Source organism: Oncorhynchus keta, chromosome 5 (assembly GCF_023373465.1).
Source record: "Oncorhynchus keta strain PuntledgeMale-10-30-2019 chromosome 5, Oket_V2, whole genome shotgun sequence".
Lineage (NCBI taxonomy): Eukaryota > Metazoa > Chordata > Actinopteri > Salmoniformes > Salmonidae > Oncorhynchus > Oncorhynchus keta.
The window spans coordinates 848,397-872,916 of NC_068425.1; the positions used below are offsets into that span (position 1 = coordinate 848,397).

Here is a 24,520-nt window from a genome sequence, read left to right on the forward strand (position 1 = left end):
CAGGTGTAGATTTTAAGGAATAGGATAGGTCTAAGTGATGTGGTAGTATCTCTCATAGGCTGGGCCATTTTTCTAACACCTAATTAGTTCTCTCAGGTGGCAGGGGCTAGGGGTTGTTTGCCTTTCATTTTACCAAAAGTGCTGTAAAAAAGCACTAAGTCATTTTCAGTACTGAAAGAGTCTTCTGAAAAGCATGTAATGGACTACTGAAAGGTTATTTCATGAAATTGAGCATGTGCTTATCCTCATCTCTACTCTTTGTTTGTGGCAGGTCGGAGACTGAACATTACAGCAGAGAATGATTGTCGGAGGCTGCACTGCGCTCTCCGGGACCTCAGCTCCCTACTTCAGGCTGTTGGGAGGCTGGCTGGGTATTTCATTGGGGACGTTTTCGCCGCGCGCTTCAACGATGCGCTAGCGGTGGTGGAGCGGTTAGTGTGCCACACTTCTTCCTTCAGTCGCATCCATTGATATTTCAGTTTACTTCCTGAATTGGCTAAATGAAAAATGAATTTGACCCACTTGCTCTGTTGTCAAACATCAGTGTCTAACTTCGTTTTGGTTCCTAGTGTCTATCCCTTTGGTGGCCTCCAATATGTGAAAGAGAAAGGGAGAAAATAGCTTTTGGCCAAAATGAAATTATGCATTTTCCTGACTGACCACCTACACTTGATTGAATTATTCCAAGTGAATTTTTGAAGTGGCAAGATGATTTTATGTCTTGATTTGGAATTGACAATGCAGTATTTCCTGAATTGAAATCAAATTGACCCCAATCCTGTCTTGTATTACAGGGGAGAATTTTGATAAGGAAATAATTCAGATTGCATCATTGTTTAGTGTGTCTGCACTTGTGTTTCTAGGTTGGTGGAGGTCACATGCTATGGCTCTCAGATCAGCCTGTATGACTTGGAGACTGCCGTGCCATCTGTGCTCAAGCCGGACCTCATCGACGTGTGAGTGTCAACCGTTTACTGCCACGGTCTACAGTGCCTTCAGAAAGTATTCACATCCCTTGACTTTAACCACATTTTGTTGTTACAGCCTGAATTTAAAATTGATACAATTTTGATTTTGTGTCACTGGCCTACATACAATACCCCATAATGTCAAAGTGGAATTATGTTTTTAGAAATGTTGTCAAGTATTCAACCCCTTAGTTATGGCAAGCCTAAATAAGATCAGATGTAAACATTTCCTTAACAAGTCACATAATAAGTTGCATGGACTCACTCTATTAGTGTTTAATATGATTTTTTTAATGACTACCTCATCTCTCTACCCTACACACACACACAATTATCTGTAAGGTCCCTTAGTCGAGCGGTGAATTTCAAACACAGATTCAACCATAAAGACTAGGGAGGTTCTAATGCATCGCAAAGAAGGGCATGTATTGGTAGATGGGTAAAAATAAAAAGCAGACATTGATTATCCCTTTGAGCATGGTTAAGTAATTCACACTACAAAGATTAAATCAAATGAAATTGTATGTGTCACATACACATGGTTAGCAGATGTTAATACGAGTGTAGCGAAATGCTTGTGCTTCTAGTTCTGACCGTGCAGTAATACCTAACAAGTAATCTAACAATTCCCAAAAAACGACTTAATACACACAGAACTCGAAGTGATGCGACCATCTCTGTCGGCGCCATCATATAAAGATAAGATACAGGCGTCCTTCCTAACTCCGTTGCCGGAGAGGAAGGAAGCCACTCAGTGATTTCACCTTGAGGCCAATGGGGACTTTAAAACAGTTAGAGTTTAATGACTGTGATAGGATAAAACTGAGGATGATTCAACAACATTGTAGTTACTCCACAGTAGAGTGGAGATTACAGTGCTGCCTTTGATATTATTGAGCGTAACCTGTTGAAAGGTTTGTGCTGTGGCTTTTCAACCTCTGCCATCGTGGATTCAGAGCTAGCTATCTATCTAATATAACTCGAAGGGTTTTCTTTAATGGAAGCTTCTCTAATGTCAAACATGTAAAGTGTGCTGTACCGCAGGGCAGCTCTCTAGGCCCTCTAATCTTTTCTATTTTTACCAATGACCTGCCACTGGCATTAAACGAAGCATGTGTTTCCATGCATGCTGACTATTCGATCATGTACTCCTCATCAACCACAGCTGATGAAGTCACTGAAACCCTTAACAAAGAGTTGCAGTCTGTTTTCGAATGGGTGGCCAGTAATAAACTGGTCCTGAACATCTCTAAAACTAAGAGCGTTGTATTTGATACAAATCATTTCCTAAGTTATAGACCTCAGCTGAATATGTTAATGAATGGTGTGGCTTTTGAACAAGTTGAGGAGACTAAATTACTTGCCGTTAACTTAGATTGTAAACTATCATGGTCAAAGCATATAGATTCAATGGTTGTAAAGATGGGGAGAGGTCTTTCCGTAATAAAGAGATGTTCTGCTTTTTTGACACCACTTTCCAAAAAGCAAGTTCTGCAGGCTCTAGTTTTGTCTAATATTGATTATTGTCCAGTGCTGCAAGGAAAGATCTAGTTACGCTGCAGTTGGCCCAGAATAGAGCAGCACGTTTTGCTCGTCATTGTAATCAGAGGGCTGATATAAATACTATGCATGCCAGTGTCTCTTGGCTAAGAGTTGAGGAGAGACTGACTGCATCACTTCTTCTTTTTACAAGAAATATTGTGTTGGAAATCCCTTATTGTTTGCATAGTCAACTTACACACAGCTCTGACACACACACTTACCCAAGCAGACATGCCACCAGGGTTCTTTTCACAGTCCCTAAATCCAGAACAAATTCAAGAAAGCGTACAGTACTATATAGAGCCCTTATTGTATGGAACTTCCATCTCATATTGCACAAATAAACCGCAAACCTGGTTTCAAAAAACAGATAAAGCAACACCTCACGGCACAACGCCTCTCCCCTATTTGACCTAGATAGTTTGTGTGTATGCATTGATATGTAGCCTACGTGTGCCTTAAAACATTTTTTATGTAGTTCTGTACTAGAGCTGTTCTTGTCTATTGATGTTTTCTGTGGACCCCAGGAAGAGTAGCTGTTGCTTTTGCAACAGCTAATGGGGATCCTAATAAAATGCAGAAAATGAGGAAGCCTGTACAGAATAAAAATATTCCAAAACATGCATCTGGTTTGCAATAAGGCACTAAAGTAAAACAGCAAAACATGTGGCAAAGAAATGAACTTTGTGTCCTGAGTACAAAGTGTTACGTTTGGGGCAAATAAATGTAATAGAGGAAAACCTGGTTGTTTGCTTTTCAACAGACACTGGGAGACAAATTCACCTTTCAGCAGGACAATAACCTAAAACACAAGGCCAAATATACACTGGAGTTGCTTACCAGGGCAACGTTGAATGTTCCTGACTGGCCCTAGCTACAGTTTTGACATAAATCTGCTTGAAAATCTATTGTATGACTTGAAAATGGCTGTCTTATCAACAACCAACTTGACAGAGCTTGAAGAATTTTTAAAAGAATAATGTGCAAATATTGTACAATCCAGGTGTGCAAAGCTCTTAGAGACTTACCCAGAAAGAACCAGAATGACTCAAAGCTGTAATCACTTTCAAAGGTGATTCTAACATGTATTCACTCAGGGGTGTGAACTTGTGTAAATTAGATATTTCTGTATTTCATTTTCAATAAATTTGCCAACATTTCGAGACAACATGTTTTCAATTTGTCATTATGGTGTATTGTGTGTAGATGAATGAGAAAAGAAATCTATTTCATCCATTTTGAATTCAGGCTGTAGCAAAATGTGGAATATGTGAAGGAGTATTAATACTTTCTGAAGGCACTGTACATATAAAGTGGATTCGTCACAAACTGCTGTCTTTTACCCTTGTCTGTTAGAATTCACCCCTTTTATTAAACCAAAAATGTGTGCTAAGAAAATAGTCAGAGAGCGTTTGATTTTCTTGACAGATATAACTGTATTGTCACAGTTGTTAATGTGTGTTTGTTTCCAGCCATGCCCAGTCCTTGGCGGCATTGCAGGCCTACTCCCACTGGCTGGCTCAATTCTACAGTGAGGTCCAGAGGCAGAATCAGAGCCGCTTCATCAGCCTTGTCACCTCCACCATGGACGCCACCGCACCACTCATCACTGCTAAGGTAACCATACACACACACACAGTATGTGGTAGTAACAGTATGTCTTTGTTAAATCTTACCTGGTTGCTGATGTTGTGCAATTGGTATCATGACACACAGTGGTTCCATTTTTATGCTGACCAACTGAGCTTGCATATTTGTGTGCTCATTGGCCAAAAACTGGTTAACAGATCATTTCAGCAAGTCAACTAAGAGTCTTTGTCAATTCCTTGTTACCTATTTCATTGTCAAACTGTATTTCTATTCTAGGTACCTGAAAAGTTGCTGCTGTCGGCATGCCATCTCATGGTGTCCATGGCCACCACCGTGCGTCCTGTTTTCCTAATCACGTTGCCTGCCGTGCAGAACATCTTCAACCTCATCACAGAGAGCCAGACTCGCAGGCTCCCCCAAGAGGTCAGAGTGCGCCGTTATGGCTTTAGTGTTATTTTGAGGCTCAGGGCTGAAATTCAATCCACCCATGGGTTGTTATCAATGCCCGGCCTTAATCTTATTTCCTGATTCGAAGTGGACCACTAGAAAAAACTATTTTTTTTAAACTGTCTTGATTCTGGGGTGTAGCACTTTAGGGTGTGTGTGTGTGCGTGTATGCATAATGTGTCTCATGGAATGTCTATACACCCCACCTATATGAGTATGGTTATGCGTGGAGGGATCTGTCTAATGTGTGTGTGTGTCTCCACTCCTCCAGGCCCACATGCTTGTGTGCAGGGCTCTGTCCAACATGCTGCTGCTGCCTTGGTCTAACCTGCCAGAGAGCGAGCAGCAATGGCAAACCCGCTCCAGTAGCCACGCCAGCCTGCTGGCTGCCCTTACCCGCCACTACCGCCTACTGAGGGGCACTGCCAACCAGCCCCCACACCGCCTTGGCCTGGAAGACAGTCAGTTGGGCATCATGCCATTTTATCAACCTTTATCAGTCTCTTATAGTTTTGTTAACGCTTCCTTCTATAGTCCTGTTTCGGCTGGTATTTACTGAGAAATAATGTGGTGAAAGATGTGATGACAATGGGTACTTTTAAGTATTTATTTCTAGGTCTGGGTGGTATACTATATAATTATGACGTTATTAGCTGGGTTGTCTGGCCTTGCATTTAGTTTATGTTCGCTTGCTCTTATTAGCATTTAGCTAGCGTCCTCTGAGAATTTGCTAGTAAACAATGTTTGGAAAGAAATTGCGCCCCTTGTGGGCACTGACGGTAATACTGCATACCCCAATATGGTACATGAACGGTGTGAAGGTACAGTGGTTGCTCCACTATAAGTTTTGTGTTTATGCTGCAGGCCTTAGAGGTGATTTGTGGTTTAGAACGGTGCCCAGCGTCACCACTTCATTACTCCAGACCAGCGCAGGGGGGAGTTTGAGCACTGATTATGCTTTTGGGTCCTACTGTGTCTCTAACTGACAATGAATGGGTGACATAAACCTAAATAGAAACTGATAATTGTGCACGACTTCAGTATTACTTTCTAAAACGGTTGTTACACTAATATTTTTATTTTATTTTGTTAGGATTATTTTTCTCTTACTGTAGTAGTGTAGGCCACTCCCGACTGGTCATGTTGTACATCGCCTGAGTGGCGCAATGGTCCAAGACACTGCATAGCAGTGCAAGTGGTTTTGCTACAGATGCTGGTTCAATACCCGTGCTGCCCTTGACTGGAAGACCCATGAGATGATTGTAGGTTTTTGGTTTCTCTTCCTCTAAAGACTGAGATAAATAATTCTAAATAACAAACTGGCTTTATTTACAAATTCAAACAATGTCTCACCCAATGTTCAAGAATGGCCTTTTTCTAACTCATTTGACATGATTTGAAAACAAAATATAAAAAAATAAAAAAAATTCATATATATATATATATATATATGAAAAATTTAGAATTATATAAAAGCCTGTTGGATATTCTCTCAGATATATTATTAACCCTGTTATTAGCAGGACAATATATATTGATCATGGCTCTGAGTGGCGCACAATGGGATTGCCTTGCAGTTCTCCAGCTGTATCCACTGAAAGTGTGCGAGGTTCAAGCTACGAGGGCAGGGGGCACAGGATGGGCCGCAGAGCCGCGCACAGAAGACCGACCTAGCCCATGGGGAAGGGAGGGGGAGGAAGAGGGGTGGACACCCACCCCGCCACACTGGCAACACTTTAAGGGGCATTGCACTAATAATGGCACTGACGAGGGAAACATTCCTGCTGTTCTTAATGCCAGTCTGCACGTTCAAACTAAAACAATGTAACTAATAATGGCATCTTTATGAGAATGACGTATAGAAGAGGGCGAGGAACAAGATGGAGTCACAATCCCTGCCAGGCACACCTGTGAGCTCTGGAACTCCACCTCGGACAGGCAGAGTTAACATACCCGGCGAGGTCGTCGGTTCACCCTGACATTTCCATTCCTCTTCTGGCAACAGAACTTGACCAACTGCTCACCAGGCACAGCAAGGGCCGTCCAGACCGCTATGCTGTTCTGCTATTCCAAGGATGTATAACCGAAGAGACATACGTACCACAAGTGGGCACAGAATGGTGCCCCCAAACATTGACTCTGTACCGGTACCCCCCTGTATATAGTTTTGCTATTGTTATTTTACTGCTGCTCTTTAATTACTTGATACTTTTATTTCTTATTCTTATCAATTTTTTTAGCATTTCACTATAAGGTCTACCACCTGTTGTATTTGGCACATGTGACTAATACAATTTTGATTTGAATACAAACAGTGAGGCAAATGTGGCTTACTAGTGAACCTCTGGGTGTTCATCATTAATATTGTGTCTCAAAAGTTTCTGTCCGTGACTGATGCAACCCAAAAACTCATTAGACAGAGTTAATGAGTACTTGGGGTCACCGAGAAAGTCTGGACATGACCTGCTCTCCTTATCTAAGGAATTAGGCACTTTCCCATGTTTACTACAGTATGTACCGTAGGCTATATTTACTTGTCAGACTGCACAGTAGCCTAATAAACAAATGCAGCTGGCTTATATCTTCCAAATGCTTTAAATGCTTTATTTTCCAAATGTAAAAACATATACTGTACAGTACTGTATTTATTCTTCAGCGTCTTTGCTTTCGTTAATAAAATAATTATAAAAATGCTCTTTCAAACACACACGGTCATGTTGTACAGCACCATTATGCCTATTAGCAGAGCTATATTTTGGCCTTTATGGGCGGCGCACAATTAGCCCAGCGTTTCTCTCCCTCTAAAAACAGAAATAAAAGTTTTGGCTGTTACAAATATTATTTTGACCTTTTATTCAGATTATAGTCGCTCTCTTTCGTTTTTTTGAAAAGGAAATTACTTCCAAAATATTGTTATATATTATTAAGTTGATTACACAGTCATATAGCCCTGCACCTACATAAAGCTGAGTGACTCACTCATTCATGGCTTTGGATCAAATTAAATATGTACCAACATTCTTGACCTGGTTATCCTGACCTGGATACCATGTACAGCATTATAATAGCCCATTATGGGCTATTAACAGGACAATATACCTTTTACCAACACCTCTCTGTAGTTTGATACTTTGTGGATGGGGGCTCCGGAGTAGAGGGGATCTCTCGCAGTGCCAAATGCGTTGCTACAGATACAGGTTCGATATCCGTGCCGGCCGCCACAGGGAGACCCATGAGGTGGCTTTTGGTTTTAATTTCGAATCCTCCAATCCTTCATGTAATTATTGGTCACACATTTTTCAATATACTGTAGGTCTACCGTAGGCGACATGAGTCTCACCAACACAATCTCCAGACCTGAACCCAATTGAAAATCTTTGGAATGTGATCAAGAGGAAGATGGATGGTCATAAGCTGTCAAACAAAGCCGAGCTGCTTGAGTTTTTGCGCCAGGAGTGGCATAAAGTCACCCAACATCTATGTGAAAGACTGGTGGAGAGCATGCCAAGACGCATGAAAGCGTCAGGGTTATTCTTCAAAATATTAATTTCTGAAGTCTTCCTACGTTAAAAAAAATGATTGAGCTTCTTTTCTTTGCATTATTCGAGGTCTGACAACACTGCGTCTTTTTTGTTATTTTGACCAGTTGTCATTTTCTGCAAATAAATAGTCTAAATGACAATATTTGTACTTGTAATTTGGGATAAATGTTGTCAGTAGTTTATAGAATAAAACAAAACATTTTTTTTTTACCCGAACACATACCTATAAATAGTCAAACGAAAGAAACGGATCATTTTGCTGAGGTCTCTTAATTTTTTCCCAGATCTTTTCAAATATATATATATATATACATACATACATACACACACACACACACACACACACACACACACACACACACACACACACACACACAGGCAAGATGTGAACCCTTTGGAAATACCTGGATTTCTGTGTAAATTGGTTATAAAATTTGATCTGCTCTTCATCTTGGTCACAACAATAGACAAACACACAAACAAGTATATGTTTTCATGTCTTTATTGAACACACCGTGTAAACATTCACAGTGCACGGTGGGAAAAGTATGTGAACCCTTGGATTTAATAACTGGTTGACTCTCCTTTGGCAGCAATAACCTCAACCAAACCTTTTCTGTAGTTGCGGATCAGACCTGCACAACGGTCAGGAGAAATTTTGGACCATTCCTCTTTACAAAACTGTTTCAGTTCAGCACTGTTCTTGGGATGTCTGGTGCGAAGTGCTCTCTTGAGGTCATGCCACGGCATCTCAATCGGATTGAGGTCAGGACGCCTTCTGGACTGGGCCACTCCAGAAGGCGTATTTTCTTCTGTGTTTTGGGCGTTGTCCTGTTTCATCACCCAACTTTTGTTGAGCTTCAATTGGCAGACAGATAGCCTCCTTGCAAAATGCCTTGACAAACTTGAATTCATTTTTCTGTCGATGATAGCAAGCTTGTCCAGGCCCTGAGGCAGCAAAGCAGCCCCAAACCATGGTGCTCCCTCCACCATACTTTACAGTTAGGATGAGGTGTTTGATGTTGGTGTGCTGTGCCTTTTTTTCTCCCCACATAGTGTTGTGTGTTCCTTCCAAACAACTCAACTGAAGTTTAATCTGTCCACAGAATATTTCTCCGGTAGCGCTGTGGAATATCCAAGTGCACTTTCACAAACTTCAGACGTTCAGCAATGGATTTTTTTGGGGACAGCAGTGGCTTCTTCCATGGTGTCCTCCCATGAATTGTTTAGTGTTTTACGTATCGTTGACTCGTCAACAGAGATGTTAGCATGTTCCTGAGATGTCTGTAAGTCTTTAGCTGACACTTTAGGATTCTTCTTAACCTCATTGAGCATTCTGCACTGTGCTCTTGCAGTCATCTTTGCAGGATGACCACTCCTAGGGAGAGTAGCAAGAGTGCTGAACTTTCTCTATTTATAGACAATTTGTCTTACCGTGGACTGATGAACACCAAGGCTTTTAGATACTTTTGTAACCCTTTCCAGCTTTATGCAATTCATCTATTTTTAATCTTCAGTCTTCTGAGATCTCTTTTGTTTGAGGCATGGTTCAATGTCAATGCTTCTTGTGAATAGCAAACTAAAATTTTGTGAGTTTTTTTATTGGGCAAGGCAGCTCTAACCGACATCTCCAATCGTGTCTCATTGATTGGACTCCAGGTTAGCGAACTCCTGACTCCCAATTTGCTTTTGGAGATGTCATTAGCCTAGGGGTTCACATACTTTTCCAACCTACACTGTGAATGAATGTTTAAATGATGTATTCAATATAGACAAGAAAAATACAATCATTTGTTTATTAGTTTAAGCACACTGTTTTTCTGTTGTGACTTAGATTAAGATCAGATAATTTGATGACCGATTTATGCCGAAATCCAGGTAATTCAAAAGGGTTCGCCTACTTTTTATTGCCACTATGTATATAATTCAATGCATAAATAAAACGTTTGATTAAATGTAAGGTTAATTATGAGGGAATAATTATGTAATTATAATACCACTATAAATCCATGTAATTCCTATTTTAAAAAAACTTCCGACTGAGTAAAGCCCTTTTTTGACTGGGACAATGTATAATAATCAACACAGAGTGATGTAGTCGTTTTACCTGTGAAGTTTAATGCACTGATTGTAAGGAAGGAACACTAGAGACATCATTCTTTTGGCTTTATAGCATAAACCCTAACATCTTTCTTACCCCCACGCCTCTTTTTTTCTTTCTTAGCGAAAGCAGTGTTGCACCAGACATTGCCTGTGCTGAGAGACATAGTGGACAGCATCTCCGGGGAATCCACCAAATCCCGACAGATCTGCTACCAGAGTCTCCAGGAGTCCGTGCAAGTTTCCTTGGGCCTCTTTCCTGTCTTCATCCAGCAGCCAGGTTAGACGAAAAAACACAATGTTACAACACAACAGTTTCAGTCATAATAGAGAGCTGACTCGTTGTAAGTTTACTACCCATTCACTGATTTTTATCTCCCTTAAATTCAAATTTAAAATCCACCACCACAGTACATTTCAAGTAATTTTACAATGTAACGTTATACGTGTGATATGCCTGAGCAAGGTCAATGTATGTGACAAAAACGTTGCACTTAAGAAAATGTTTATTAACAAGTACACACAGTGTGCAACTGTACTTTCAGCCATTCTAACAATTTCACAAATGTTGCTTGTGCCCTTTTCCCATTTTCAATGACATTCACCTTTTTATGAATGATATTTCAAGTTTACTACAAGCTCTACGCATACGCAAGATTCAGAGTGTTGCAATGTCTTTTTTCGTCTACTAAAGTGTCGGCTCCTTGTTAATACACTCTGGCGTTCTACATAACTTCCAGGTAGTAAAAAAGTGAGACGTGGTATCATTCCTTCTGCTGCCATGGGGGCAGTGTTGTCACTTGTTTTTTCCATCATCTGATAAATAGGCTATTCATCAAAGTAGCCTATTTTGCATTGATAATCTCAACAGCTGTTCAAACAGTAAACCAAACAACAAGAATCGACCCCAAAAGGTTGGATATTTTGAAATGGTAGAACCTTGCTGTAGCCAACTAGCTAGCCATGTGCTTTTTTACTCTGTGACCAAAACATGACGTTCTAAAATGTTCTATGTTTAGCTGATATGGGAGTTAATATGCAAGCAGCATATCAAAGTGGGATAATGTTTTAGGTTACACCGGCAAGTAAAATATTTGGCAGGGCATATTTTTTTCATTATGATTATTTCACATGGAGATGTGGGAAGCTAAAAAAGCTAGCTTGCTATGTTTTTATCCAGGCTAAAGTCAGCTAGCCAGGCTGCCAGCTAGCTACTACTAGTAAGGGAAGGTAACTCTTTCTTGCTTTCACAAAATTAAAAGACTAAAAAATGTTTTAAAAAATACATTTTAAAAACTATCGCCCCCTTGTGAATGGGAGTGAGACGGCGAGGATGTCATGTTACGAAAAGGTGTCCGCTACTCCAAAATCCCATTCCACCCACATGTACGCACATACAGTAGATCAATGGAGTGAAGCTTGTAGTCACCTTAAAAGGGACCGTTTGCAGATTTCATTTTTCTTTATCACTTCAAATTTCATGTTCATTCAAAACATTCTGGTCTTTGATTTGATATAATGCCAACGATGCCGAGTTATTCTTTCTGACATTCTGTCTTTCCCGTTGTCACGCCCTCTATCCTCAAGATGTGACGGATGAGATGCTGAGCTTCTTCCTCACACTGTTTCAAGGTCTGCGTGTTCAGATGGGCGTGCCCTTCACCGGACAAATTATACACACCTTCCTCAGCATGTTCACCAGGTAGGTCACACACACACATGCTTAGACACAAATATTGTGACCATTTTAAAGCTACAATCTGGGATTCTGAAAACAACAAAACAGCAGTACCGCCACATGTTTTGATATACAGTTGAGGGATGAGGCTAGAGAAATGTAACCCCTCTCAAATGAATAGACAGCGCTGTAGATGCAAGGACTGGCCATCCTCAACAACCCCATGATGGTTTTACACGTTTAGAAGCTATACATTGTTTGTTTACGTTCTTGCATGTCCGTCCGTCCCAGGGAGCAGCTGGCAGCCAGTATCTTGCAGGAGGGCAGCGCAGGCTGCCGAGTGGTGGAGAAGTTCCTAAAGATTCTCCAGGTGGTGGTTCAGGAGCCCGGTCAGGCCTTCAAACCCTTCCTACCCAGCATAATAGCTCTCTGCATGGAGCAGGTCTATCCTATTGTGGCTGAGGTGAGAGTGCGCACTCTCATTCACACTGATATAACAAAAAAATGTATGCATGCACTGTGTGTGTGTGGCTTTTCCATCGATAGGTTTGGGCACTGGGTCAGCAAAAAAATATATGAATTTTTGATCAAACAATGGATAATAAAGGTCTATTGTGATTTCTTTGTCTGTTCCACAGCGTTCCTCTCCAGATGTCAAAGCAGAGATGTTTGAGCTGCTATACCAGGTGCTTCACCATAACTGGAGGTACTTCTTCAAGACCTCTGTCCTAGCCAGTGTGCAGAGGGGATCGGCCGAGGAGGCCATGGAGAATGAGGCCCAGTTTAGTGCTGCCATGCAGGTGTGTGTTTGGGGGGGGGTGCTCACACCATGTTTAGCTAGCTCGTCTGTGCTTGTTGATGTTAGATAGTACTGCTGCAGTTGTCAGACATGACACGAATTACCACCATAGCTGGGTCCTTCATTCATTTTTGCACTATACAATAAACTTTTATGAGAACGGTCAGCCCTCAAATGGTAGCTACCTAACATTAGCTAGCAAATCAGTTTAGTTTTAGCTGGCCAGGTCATAGAGAACGTTAGCAAGCTAAATATGAGTCTGGCTGTCACTGGCATGAGTATGTGGTAATGTTAGTTACAGCATGATGAGGGTGAATTCAGTTCTTCATTAGCGAAGCCAGCTGCACGTCACATATTGGCTACCTAACAATATGACATTATTTATTTTTTGAGGCAGTGGAAACGCAATTCAAACAAGTCCACCAAGGCCAGCCCAACCCGGATTGACTTCAAAGTGCTAATAGAAACGGAGCTTTAGTGAATTTGTCAATACATTTCCAAAAATGTCTAAATGAAACTGCAACGCCAAGTTAATAATAGCCTTTTTTAATATTTACCTCATGTACATGATATAATTGGTTTATAGCACCCTTCTAATCATTAAGCAATGTGCAGAAAATTCCACCTCCTAGCCTGTCCATTGTAGAGCTATGATAAGCTTTTTGCCTATTTTCAAATGTAAGTTGTAAACACAATACAGCATGTTGCTGCCATTTGTACAATGTTCTGTTGAAAAAATTGTAATGTATATGTATATAACGATACCATATTGCTTATAGAGGATTGTGGTCAATTCAAATTGAATTCAGTCAATTCAGGAATTAAGCTCGATTTCAATGACTTCTCAATAACCTTAAAAGTAGAAGCTATTAATTTCAACTGTTTTTCCTCTTTCTGAATGAACTGCCTTCAATTTGAATTGACCAACCCTGGATTATAACTATCCAGTTATTTCAGTATCTAGGGTGAATGGGTTATGGGTTGTTTTTGGACAGGACTGTAGAATTCCCTGACATGGGCTCAAATCTGTTTCTCCAGGCTTTTGGGCAGTCTTTCCTGCAGCCAGACATCCACATCTTCAAGCAGAACCTCTCTTACTTGGAGTCCCTCAACAGCAAGCACAAGCTCTACCACAGAGTGAGTTCAGCTCTTATATGCCATACCATTAGCTCCTAAAGTGCATTTATTGTTGCTCCAGAATTACCCTTTGTCTCTGCTTTGTGACACTTTATTTGTATGGTCCAACTTAATAACCTCACCTAATATTGTTGTCATCATGGAAATATGATTACCTTTCTATTGCTTTCTAATTCTAAACTATATATACAAAAGTATGTGGACACACCTTCAAATTAGTGGATTTGGCTTTTTTAGCCACGCTCATTGCTGACAGGTGTATAAAATCGAGCAAACATCCATGCAATCTCAATAGACAAACATTGGCAGTAGAATGGCATTACTGAAGAGCTCAGTGACTTGCAACGTCGCACTCTCATAAAATACCACCTTTCCATCAAGTCAGTTCATAAAATTTCTGCCCTGCTAGAGCTGCCCCGGTCAACTGTAAATGCTGTTATTGTGAAGTGGAAACGTCTAGGAGCGGCTCAGCCGGGAAGTGGTAGGCCACGCCTAAGATCACCACGTGCAAAGCCAGGCGTCGGCTGGAGTGGTGTAAAGCTCACCGCTATTGTACTCTGGAGCAGTGGAAATTTGTTCTCTGGAGTGATGAATCTCGCTCTACCATCTGACAGCCCGACGGACAAATCTGGGTTTGGTGGATGCCAGGAGAACGCTACCTGCCCCAATGCATAGTGCCAACTGTAAGGTTTGGTGCAGTAGGAATAATGGTCTGAGGCTGTTTTTCATGGTTTGGGCTAAGAATTTACATTTAAGTCATTTAGCAGACGGTCTTATCCAGAGCGACTTACAAATTGGTGCATTCACCTTATGACATCCAGTGGAACAGCCACTTTACAATAGTGCATCTAAATCTTTTAAGGGGGGGGTGAGAAGGATTACTTTATCCTATCCTAGGTATTCCTTAAAGGGGTGGGGTTTCAGGTGTCTCCGGAAGGTGGTGATTGACTCCGCTGTCCTGGCGTCGTGAGGGAGTTTGTTCCACCATTGGGGGGCCAGAGCAGCGAACAGTTTTGACTGGGCTGAGCGGGAACTGTACTTCCTCAGTGGTAGGGAGGCGAGCAGGCCAGAGGTGGATGAACGCAGTGCCCTTGTTTGGGTGTAGGGCCTGATCAGAGCCTGGAGGTACTGAGGTGCCGTTCCCCTCACAGCTCCGTAGGCAAGCACCATGGTCTTGTAGCGGATGCGAGCTTCAACTGGAAGCCAGTGGAGAGAGCGGAGGAGCAGGGTGACGTGAGAGAACTTGGGAAGGTTGAACACCAGACGGGCTGCGGCGTTCTGGATGAGTTGTAGGGGTTTAATGGCACAGGCAGGGAGCCCAGCCAACAGCGAGTTGCAGTAATCCAGACGGGAGATGACAAGTGCCTGGATTAGGACCTGCGCCGCTTCCTGTGTGAGGCAGGGTCGTACTCTGCGGATGTTGTAGAGCATGAACCTACAGGAACGGGCCACCGCCTTGATGTTAGTTGAGAACGACAGGGTGTTGTCCAGGATCATGCCAAGGTTCTTAGCGCTCTGGGAGGAGGACACAATGGAGTTGTCAACCGTGATGGCGAGATCATGGAACGGGCAGTCCTTCCCGGGAGGAAGAGCAGCTCCGTCTTGCCGAGGTTCAGCTTGAGGTGGTGATCCGTCATCCACACTGATATGTCTGCCAGACATGCAGAGATGCGATTCGCCACCTGGTCATCAGAAGGGGGAAAGGAGAAGATTAATTGTGTGTCGTCTGCATAGCAATGATAGGAGAGACCATGTGAGGTTATGACAGAGCCAAGTGACTTGGTGTATAGCGAGAATAGGAGAGGGCCTAGAACAGAGCCCTGGGGGACACCAGTGGTGAGAGTGCGTGGTGAGGAGACAGATTCTCGCCACGCCACCTGGTAGGAGCGACCTGTCAGGTAGGACGCAATCCAAGCGTGGGCCGCGCCGGAGATGCCCAACTCGGAGAGGGTGGAGAGGAGGATCTGATGGTTCACAGTATCGAAGGCAGCCGATAGGTCTAGAAGGATGAGAGCAGAGGAGAGAGAGTTAGCTTTAGCAGTGCGAAGCGCCTCCGTGATACAGAGAAGAGCAGTCTCAGTTGAATGACTAGTCTTGAAACCTGACTGATTTGGATCAAGAAGGTCATTCTGAGAGAGATAGCGGGAGAGCTGGCCAAGGACGGCACGTTCAAGAGTTTTGGAGAGAAAAGAAAGAAGGGATACTGGTCTGTAGTTGTTGACATCGGAGGGATCGAGTGTAGTTTTTTTCAGAAGGGGTGCAACTCTCGCTCTCTTGAAGACGGAAGGGACTAAGCCCCTTAGGGAAATCGTAACGCTACAGCATACAATGACATTCTAGACAATTCTGTGCTTCCAACTTTGTGGCAAGTTTGGGGAAGTCCCTTTCCTGTTTCAGTGTCACATTGACAATCCACTGACAGAAGTTTGTCAAAATCAGTGTGGAAGAACTTCACTGGCCTGCACAGAGCCCTGACCTCAAACCCATTGATAAACTTTGGGATGAATTGGAACCAACTGCGAGCCAGGCCTAATTGCCCAACATCAGTGCTCGACCTCACTAATGCTCTTGTGGCTGAATGGAAGCAAGTCCCCGCAGCAATGTTCCACCATCTAGTTCAAAGCCTTCCCAGAAGAGTGGAGGCTATTATAGTAGCAAAGTGGGGACCAACTCCATATTAATGCCAATGATTTTAGAATTAGATGTTCGACAAGCAGGCGTCCACATACTTTTGGTCATGTAGTGTATTTCTGTGATTGCCATAATATAAAACAACATAAATACAACGTTGACATTACACGTCATGATGGTGTATGCTATTATTATCACACAGTATATCAGTCATGATAGCAGCACTAAATGCTGAGAGAACTATGAAGTTTAATATATTTGTCCATTTCTTCACTTTTGCATTTCAAAAAGGTCATTTAAGGGGGTGCTTATATTTGTCCTGTTTTACACATGTACAAGTGTACTCCTGAGACACCCTCGGAGAGCAGGGCCAGGGATCAGCCATTATTGACGACGATCACCAACCCAATTAGGGTTGTGCAGATTGACTTTTTTTTTTTTTTACCTAGTCAGCTCAGGGATTTGAACTAATAACCTTTCTGTTACTGGCCCAACGCTCTAACTGCTAGGCTACCTGCCGCCCACCGGCTGAGTCTTGAATTCATAAATACATGTGTTTTTAGGTTGATAGACTGGTTGCAGTTTGCAGACAGCTCTCCTTACTACATAGGTTTCAAACATGGCATTATTTTAAGTGCATTTAATGAATTATTACTGTAAAATATTGTGATCGATTTGTGGTCAACAACTAGCCAAGTATATCCAGTTTTTAAATCATTTCCTAGACTACTCTTATCATCTTACCGTTTGTTTCATGCATTCACAGTGCCTTTGGAAAGTAGTCAGACCCCTTGACTTTTCCCACATTTTGTTACGCTACAGCCTTATTCTAAAAGTCATTATATAAAAACAATTCCTCAGCAATCTACACACAATACCCCATAATGACAAAGCGAAACGTTTTTTTTTTGTACATTTTTGCAAGTGTATTAAATATAAAAAACGGATACCTTATTTACTTAAGTATTCAGCCCCTTTGCTATGACACTCGAAATTGAGCTCAGGTGCATCCTGTTTCAACTACTTGATCGGAGTCCACCTGTGTTAAGTTCTATTGATTGGACATGATTTGGAAAGGCACACACCTGTCTATATAAGGTCTCACAGTTGACAGTTCGTGTCAGAGCAAAAACGAAGCCATAAGGTTGAAGGAATTGTCGCTATAGCTCCAAAACAGGATTGTGTCAAGGCACCGATCTTGGGAAGGGTACCAAAAAATGGCTGCAGCATTAAAGGTCCCCAAGAACACATTGGCTGCCATCATTCTAAAATGGAAGATATTTGGAACCAGCAAGACTCTTCCAAGAGTTGGATGTCTGGCCAAACTGAGCAATCGGGGGAGAACGGCCTTGGTCAGGGAGGTGACCAAGAACCTGATGGTCACTCTGATAGAGCTCCAGAGTTCCTCTGTGGAGATGGGAGTGCCTTCCAGAAGGATAACCATCTCTGCAGAACTCCACCAGTCAGGCAGGCCTTTATGGTAGAGTGGCCAGACAGAAGCCACTCCTCAGTAAAAGGCCCATGACAGCCCGCATGGAGTTTGCCAAAATGCTCCTAAAGGACTCCGACCATAAGAAACAAGATTGTCTGGTCTGATGAAACCAAGCTTGAACCTTTGCCCCAGGTTTCCTCCAGATGTGACGGTTAGCATTCAGGGCAAAACGTTCATCTTCCAACAGGACAATGACCCTAAGCACACAGCCAAGACAACGCAGGAGTGGCTTCGGGCCAACTTTCTGAATATACTTGAGTGACTCAGCCAGAGCCCGTACTTGAACCCGATGCAACATCTCTGGAGAGACCTGAAAATAGCTGTGCAGCAGCGCTCCCGATCCAACCTGACAAAGCTTGAGAGGATCTGCAGAGAAGGATGGGAGAACCTCCCCAAATACAGGTCTTCCAAGCTTGTAGCGTCATACCCAAGACTCGATGCTGTTGAGTTGCTTCAACAAAGTACTGAGTAAAGGGTCTGAATACTTATGCAAATGTGATACTTCTGTTTTTAATTATACATTTAACGAACATTTATAAAAACCTGTTTTTGCTTTGTCATTATGGGGTATTGTGTGTAGATTGAGGGGGGCAATTTAATCCATTTTAGAGTAAGGGTGTAACGTACCAAAATGTGGAAAAAGTAAAGGGGTCTGAACTTTCCAAAGGACTGGATGCTGTTTGCACATGATCTGTAAACAAATGTCTAATGTCCATTTTATTAGGATCCACATTTTTTTATTTAGTTAACCTTTATTTAACTAGGCAAGTCAGTAAAGAACAAATTCTTATTTACAATGATGGCCTAGGAACAGTGGGTTTAACTACCTTGTTCAGAGGCAGAAGGACAGATTTTTACTTTGGAGATTCAATCTAGTAACCTTTCGGTTACTGGCCCAACACTCTAACCACAAGACTACCTGCCGCCCCAAAATTACATCAGCTAATTTTCCTGTGGTCCAACACAAAACTAAAAAGACCTTACAACTACATTTTACATTGATGACATAATCAACATTTAAATAATGGACAGTTACAGTACCTGACAGAATAATATAAGCACTCTCTGGGATTAGTATCTGTCCAGTTTATATAGTCAATTTGCCTGACTACCCAAGCTCCTTGCTCCGGCCAAATGCTGCGTGGCCCACGGACGTTAGTTTCTTCTCCACAATTGGTCTGGATCCATTCTAGACCGTCTGATTGCTTGCAGAAGCCAATGGGTTGGGCCAGAACACGTGGGTAAATGAATCATTGGCTTTGATACTCTGATTGGTTAGATGATCCAATCGCTGATTACTTTGTTTTGTACTACACCCCTCATTTTGATGTCACAACGAATGTTATTTTTTTATTTAATTTTTTCACCTTTATTTAACCAGGTCGGCTAGTTGAGAACAAGTTCTCATTTGCAACTGCGACCTGGCCAAGATAAAGCGTAGCAGTGTGAACAGACAACACAGAGTTACACATGGAGTAAACAATTAACAAGTCAATAACACAGTAGGAAAAAAAAGGGGGGGGTCTATATACATTGTGTGCAAAAGGCATGAGGAGGTAGGCGAATAATTACAATTTTGCAGATTAACACTGGAGTGATAAATGATCAGATGGTCATGTACAGGTAGAGGTATTGGTGTGCAAAATAGCAGAAAAGTAAATAAGTAAAAACAGTATGGGGATGAGGTAGGTGAAAATGGGTGGGCTATTTGCCGATAGACTATGTACAGCTGCAGCGATCGGTTAGCTGCTCAGACAGCAGATGTTTGAAGTTGGTGAGGGAGATAAAAGTCTCCAACTTCAGCGATTTTTGCAATTCGTTCCAGTCACAGGCAGCAGAGAACTGGAAGGAAAGGCGGCCAAATGAGGTGTTGGCTTTAGGGATGATCAGTGAGATACACCTGCTGGAGCGTGTGCTGCGGATGGGTGTCACCATCGTGACCAGTGAACTGAGATAAGGCGGAGCTTTACCTAGCATGGACTTGTAGATGACCTGGAGCCAGTGGGTCTGGCGACGAATATGTAGCGAGGGCCAGCCGACTAGAGCATACAAGTCGCAGTGGTGGGTGGTATAAGGTGCTTTAGTGACAAAACGGATGGCACTGTGATAAACTGCATCCAGTTTGCTGAGTAGAGTGTTGGAAGCAATTTTGTAGACGACATCGCCGAAGTCGAGGATCGGTAGGATAGTCAGTTTTACTAGGGTAAGATTGGCGGCTTGAGTGAAGGAGGCTTTGTTGCGGAATAGAAAGCAGACTCTTGATTTGATTTTCGATTGGAGATGTTTGATATGAGTCTGGAAGGAGAGTTTACAGTCTAGCCAGACACCTAGGTACTTATAGATGTCCACATATTAAAGGTTGGAACCATCCAGGGTGGTGATGCTGGTCAGGCGTGCGGGTGCAGGCAGCGAACGGTTGAAAAACGACTTCAATGATGGCAGTCTCAGACTGATGTATAACGATAGAGCAGCGGAATAATTTGGTTTGTTCTTGCTGTCTGTGTGTCTATTCCAGAAGCTGTTCCGGACCTCCATGCTGTTTCATTTCATCAACGTGCTCCTACAGGTGCTCCTCCACAAAAGTCATGACCTGCTCCAAGAGGAGATCGCCCTGGCAGTGTACAACATGGCCTCCGTGGACTTTGATGCGTTCTACTCTGCCTTCATGCCCGAATTCCTCAACGGCTGCCAGGGTGTGGACGCCAACCAGCGGGCGGTGCTCGGCCGCAATTTTAAACTGGAGCGGGTAAGACTTAATGGGAATTGGTTTATAGAGTGGGTTATGGCCGCGGCGGTGGGAGTCTAGGGTAGGGTATACTGTGTTTCATAGTAAAATAGGTGATGGTGGTGGGGTATTAGCCAAATATGATATGGTTATGTGCTCTTGGAATTATCAGAGACTCTGGACTGAGAAATATGAGTGGAAAACCGGTAGCATCGTTGTATCTCAGATTTTCCTGTTTGAACTGAATGCTTAAGAGTATGACAGGATGCAATTGTTTAATTACCATAAAATCTGTTATGCATGTGACTTTGCATATGTGCAACAAAATATCTAAATTTCCCATGGCCCATATTCGGGACTGGAGGAGGGCCAGGGGGCACAGTATGTGTGCTTATAAACAAAAACTCCCATATGTAACATACAATTTACATTGTCTCTTTTCCAATATATACACTAGCACACACTGGTGGGATAGTTCCAATGGGTGTTCTTGTACATTGGATGTTTAAATTTCACATTTTTGTTTTCTTTGTAACCAGTGCCTCTCTTTCGTTCTCTCTCTCGTTTTAGGACTTGCCCTCCTTCACTCAGAGTGTGCACAGACTGGTAAACGACCTGCGTTATTACAGATTGTGTAACAGCAGCCTTCCCACTGGCACTGTCAAGCTATAGCACATCGCCCACTCCAAACAGCTCAGATTTTCAACATTGTGGTCTATCCAAACCAGTGCTGCCCACTCCCCTCCTATCTACCCCCTCTAATTCTGAGCCACCACCTCTATTGAGCCTCCCAGGGGGATAGGAACTCCACATGGGCTGGCCTGTCTTTTGGGTTGAAGATTCTCTGAGAAAAGTACGGACTGGCGGTTGTGCTCTAGGAGCTTCATTTCTGCTGTAGAGGGTTTTATTATTTTATTTTTTTTAGCAACGCCCTCCTTCACTTGTCTGTTGCCATTGATGATGACGAGGCCAAATTGATGGGCGGCAAGATGGGCAGATCTGGTCTTGTCTAGACCCAATTTAAACCCAGACTGAAGCGGTCTGAGCCAGGCCTTTCGTCCCAGGCCTCTGCGACAAGGCCAGGCTGGGACTCAGCACTTTCCAACTCGATTTTGAGTTTTTAAAACAAACTTGTACGCTTTTATTGATCTTGCCTTCAGTTTTTCATCTCCAAAGGAGACAGACTTTCAACTTAATGTCTTTCATATCATTCCATTCTGAAACAGAAGAAACTATGCTTAATTAATAAAGTTTATAAAAAAAACAAAGTTTTGTTTTTGTTAATTTGTTTTTGTGCTATGACGTGACACTGAATCTTGCGATTACATTTGAAAGAATTGCAAAAACAATGACAAGTAGACTTTAAAAGAAAGCAATGTACAATGATCACAATTTATTATAAGGTTGGAATAAAAAACCTGCATTCACAAGGGGTTCTCCAGAACTGACAATACCACCCTGGGTTCCGGTTTCCTGGATTCTAAATAAAAAATGTTTTTTAGTCCAGAACTAGGCCTAATCTGTAAATAAGAATTTGTTCTTAACTCAATTTAAAAAAATATATATATATATATATATATATAATCTGTATCTGGGATACCCGGCCCTGTGTGTGCTCCAATAATTCAGGATTAGTTCATTTGACTAAGCAACAACAAAGGAGTTGGCTAAGAGCACATAGACAGGCTAAAACTCAAAAATATATTTTATTAGGCTATGGATATTTTCACTGTTCAACCTAGCGCAGTGCATTTTCTTGTACGTTAAGCAAATACATCAGACAATAAATCAATATTGAATGTATAGGTCTAACCCCACAAGGCATATTTTTTTAAACATTGAAATGGACCGTTTCGACCTTAACTGCGATAGGGTGAGAGACATGACATAGGCCAGACATGACATCAAACACAGAAATTCATGAAAAACCAAATTGACCGTTTTTAAGGATTCTTAATGAAATTTGGATTTCCACTAGCGTCACCCTCATGTGGGTGGGTGCTAGCAAACTATCAAGCATGCTCGGTATCAACAGCCAATCCAGTAGGGTCTGGAAGCTATAATGAGCATTGATTGGTCGATAGTGCTGTGATTTTGCAAAATATTTGCATAAAGTTAAGCTTTCCCTAAATGTGGTCCCGCCCTGTCCATGCTCCCTCGCCCACTTCACTTCCCTCCATTGAAAATGAATGGGCCTCCGTTGTTTTATCGCCCCAACTTTCTCTGTGGATCTCGGCCGTTACCCCTCCCTTCCCCATAACATAACTGTGCCCCCCCCCCCTGTTCTCAATATCAGCTTGTTGACGTGTGGATTAATTAACCATATGCTGTAAATGTGCAATGATTTGGTTGCAAGGCTTTTTATACTGCTGTGAAAGTTCAATGTTGTGTGACAATATTTCATTGACTTGGCTTTATGTGGAAATAGTGCAGTGATTGGCAAGATCAACGCAGGTCGCCCGCTGAGCAGCGCCTGATGCTTCCTGGTCACTGTGTGTTGTGTATATTATTTATTAACTATCGATGATTATATTGGAGATAAATATATACAAAATCTAACATTTGCTGTTGGCTTGCTAGCAACCACATATATATGTATGCGTATGTATGTGTCTGTATGTGTGTATATATATGTGTGTGTATGTATATGTGTGTCTGTATGTATATGTATGTGTGTGTGTATACATGTGTGTTTATGTTAGACTCCATGAGGGTGGTATGAGGGCCCGACGTCCACAGGTGGGGGTTGTGCTTTACAAGCCCAACACCGTGCAGAACTTTTCGCATTTGCCAGAGAACACCAAGATTGTCAAATTCGCCACTGGCGCCCTGTGCTCTTTACAGATGAAAGCAGGTTCACACTGAGCACATGTGACAGTCTGGAGACGCCGTGGAGAACGTTCTGCTGCCTGTGCTGCCGCACAGCCCCCCAAAGATGTGCTCGCCAGAGGTAGCCTGACTGCCATTAGGTACCGAGATGTGATCCTCAGACCCCTTGTGAGACCATATGCTGGTGCGGTTGGCCCTGGGTTCCTCCTAATGCAAGACAATGCTAGACCTCATGTGGCTGGAGTGTGTCAGCAGTTCCTGCAAGAGGAAGGCATTGATGCTATGGACTGGCCCGCCCGTTCCCCAGACCTGAATCCAATTGAGCACATCTGGGACATCATGTCTCGCTCCATCCACCAACGCCACGTTGCACCACAGACTGTCCAGGAGTTGGCGGATGCTTTAGTCCAGGTCTGGGAGGAGATCCCTCAGGGGACCATCCGCCACCTCATCAGGAGCATGCCCAGGCGTTGTAGGGAGGTCATACAGGCACGTGGAGGCCACACACACTACTTGGCCTCATTTTGACTCATTTTAAGGACATTACATCAAAGTTGGATCAGCCTGTAGTGTGGTTTTCCACTTTCATTTTGAGTGTGACTCCAAATCCAGACCTCCATGGGTTGATACATTTGATTTCCATTGATAATTTGTGTAATTTTGTTGTCAGCACATTCAACTATGTAAAGAAAAAAGTATTTAATAAGAATATTTCATTCATTCAGATCTAGGATGTGTTATTTTAGTGTTCCCTTTATTTTTTTGAGCAGTGTATATTTTTTTGTATGCATGTATGTATATGTATGTGTTTTTTGTGTGTGTGTGTGTGTGTGTGTGTGTGTATATATATGTATGTGTGTTTTTGTATGTATATGTGTGTATATGTATGTGTGTTTTTGTATGTATATGTGTGTATTTGTATATATGCCTGTGTATATATACGTGTATGTGTATGTGTTTTTTTGTATGTAATAATAATATAATAATAATAATATATGCCATTTAGCGGACGCTTTTATCCAAAGCGACTTACAGTCATG

At 42.3% G+C, this 24,520-nt stretch overlaps 1 protein-coding gene across 1 annotated transcript in view; it reads left to right on the forward strand.

Moving 5' to 3' along the window:
- xpo6 (exportin 6) overlaps positions 1–21,915 on the forward strand; it is a 67,747-nt gene extending 45,832 nt beyond the window's left edge. The window contains exons 13-24 of the mRNA XM_035770571.2: positions 272–431; positions 864–956; positions 3,983–4,127; positions 4,377–4,523; positions 4,819–5,008; positions 10,314–10,469; positions 11,777–11,891; positions 12,159–12,330; positions 12,506–12,667; positions 13,705–13,803; positions 20,442–20,672; positions 21,222–21,915. Coding sequence (XP_035626464.1) covers positions 272–431; positions 864–956; positions 3,983–4,127; positions 4,377–4,523; positions 4,819–5,008; positions 10,314–10,469; positions 11,777–11,891; positions 12,159–12,330; positions 12,506–12,667; positions 13,705–13,803; positions 20,442–20,672; positions 21,222–21,323 — 1,772 coding nt within the window. The 3' untranslated portion in view covers positions 21,324–21,915. The remainder of the gene's footprint in view (positions 1–271; positions 432–863; positions 957–3,982; positions 4,128–4,376; positions 4,524–4,818; positions 5,009–10,313; positions 10,470–11,776; positions 11,892–12,158; positions 12,331–12,505; positions 12,668–13,704; positions 13,804–20,441; positions 20,673–21,221) is intronic.
- The last annotated feature ends 2,605 nt before the right edge of the window (positions 21,916–24,520 follow it).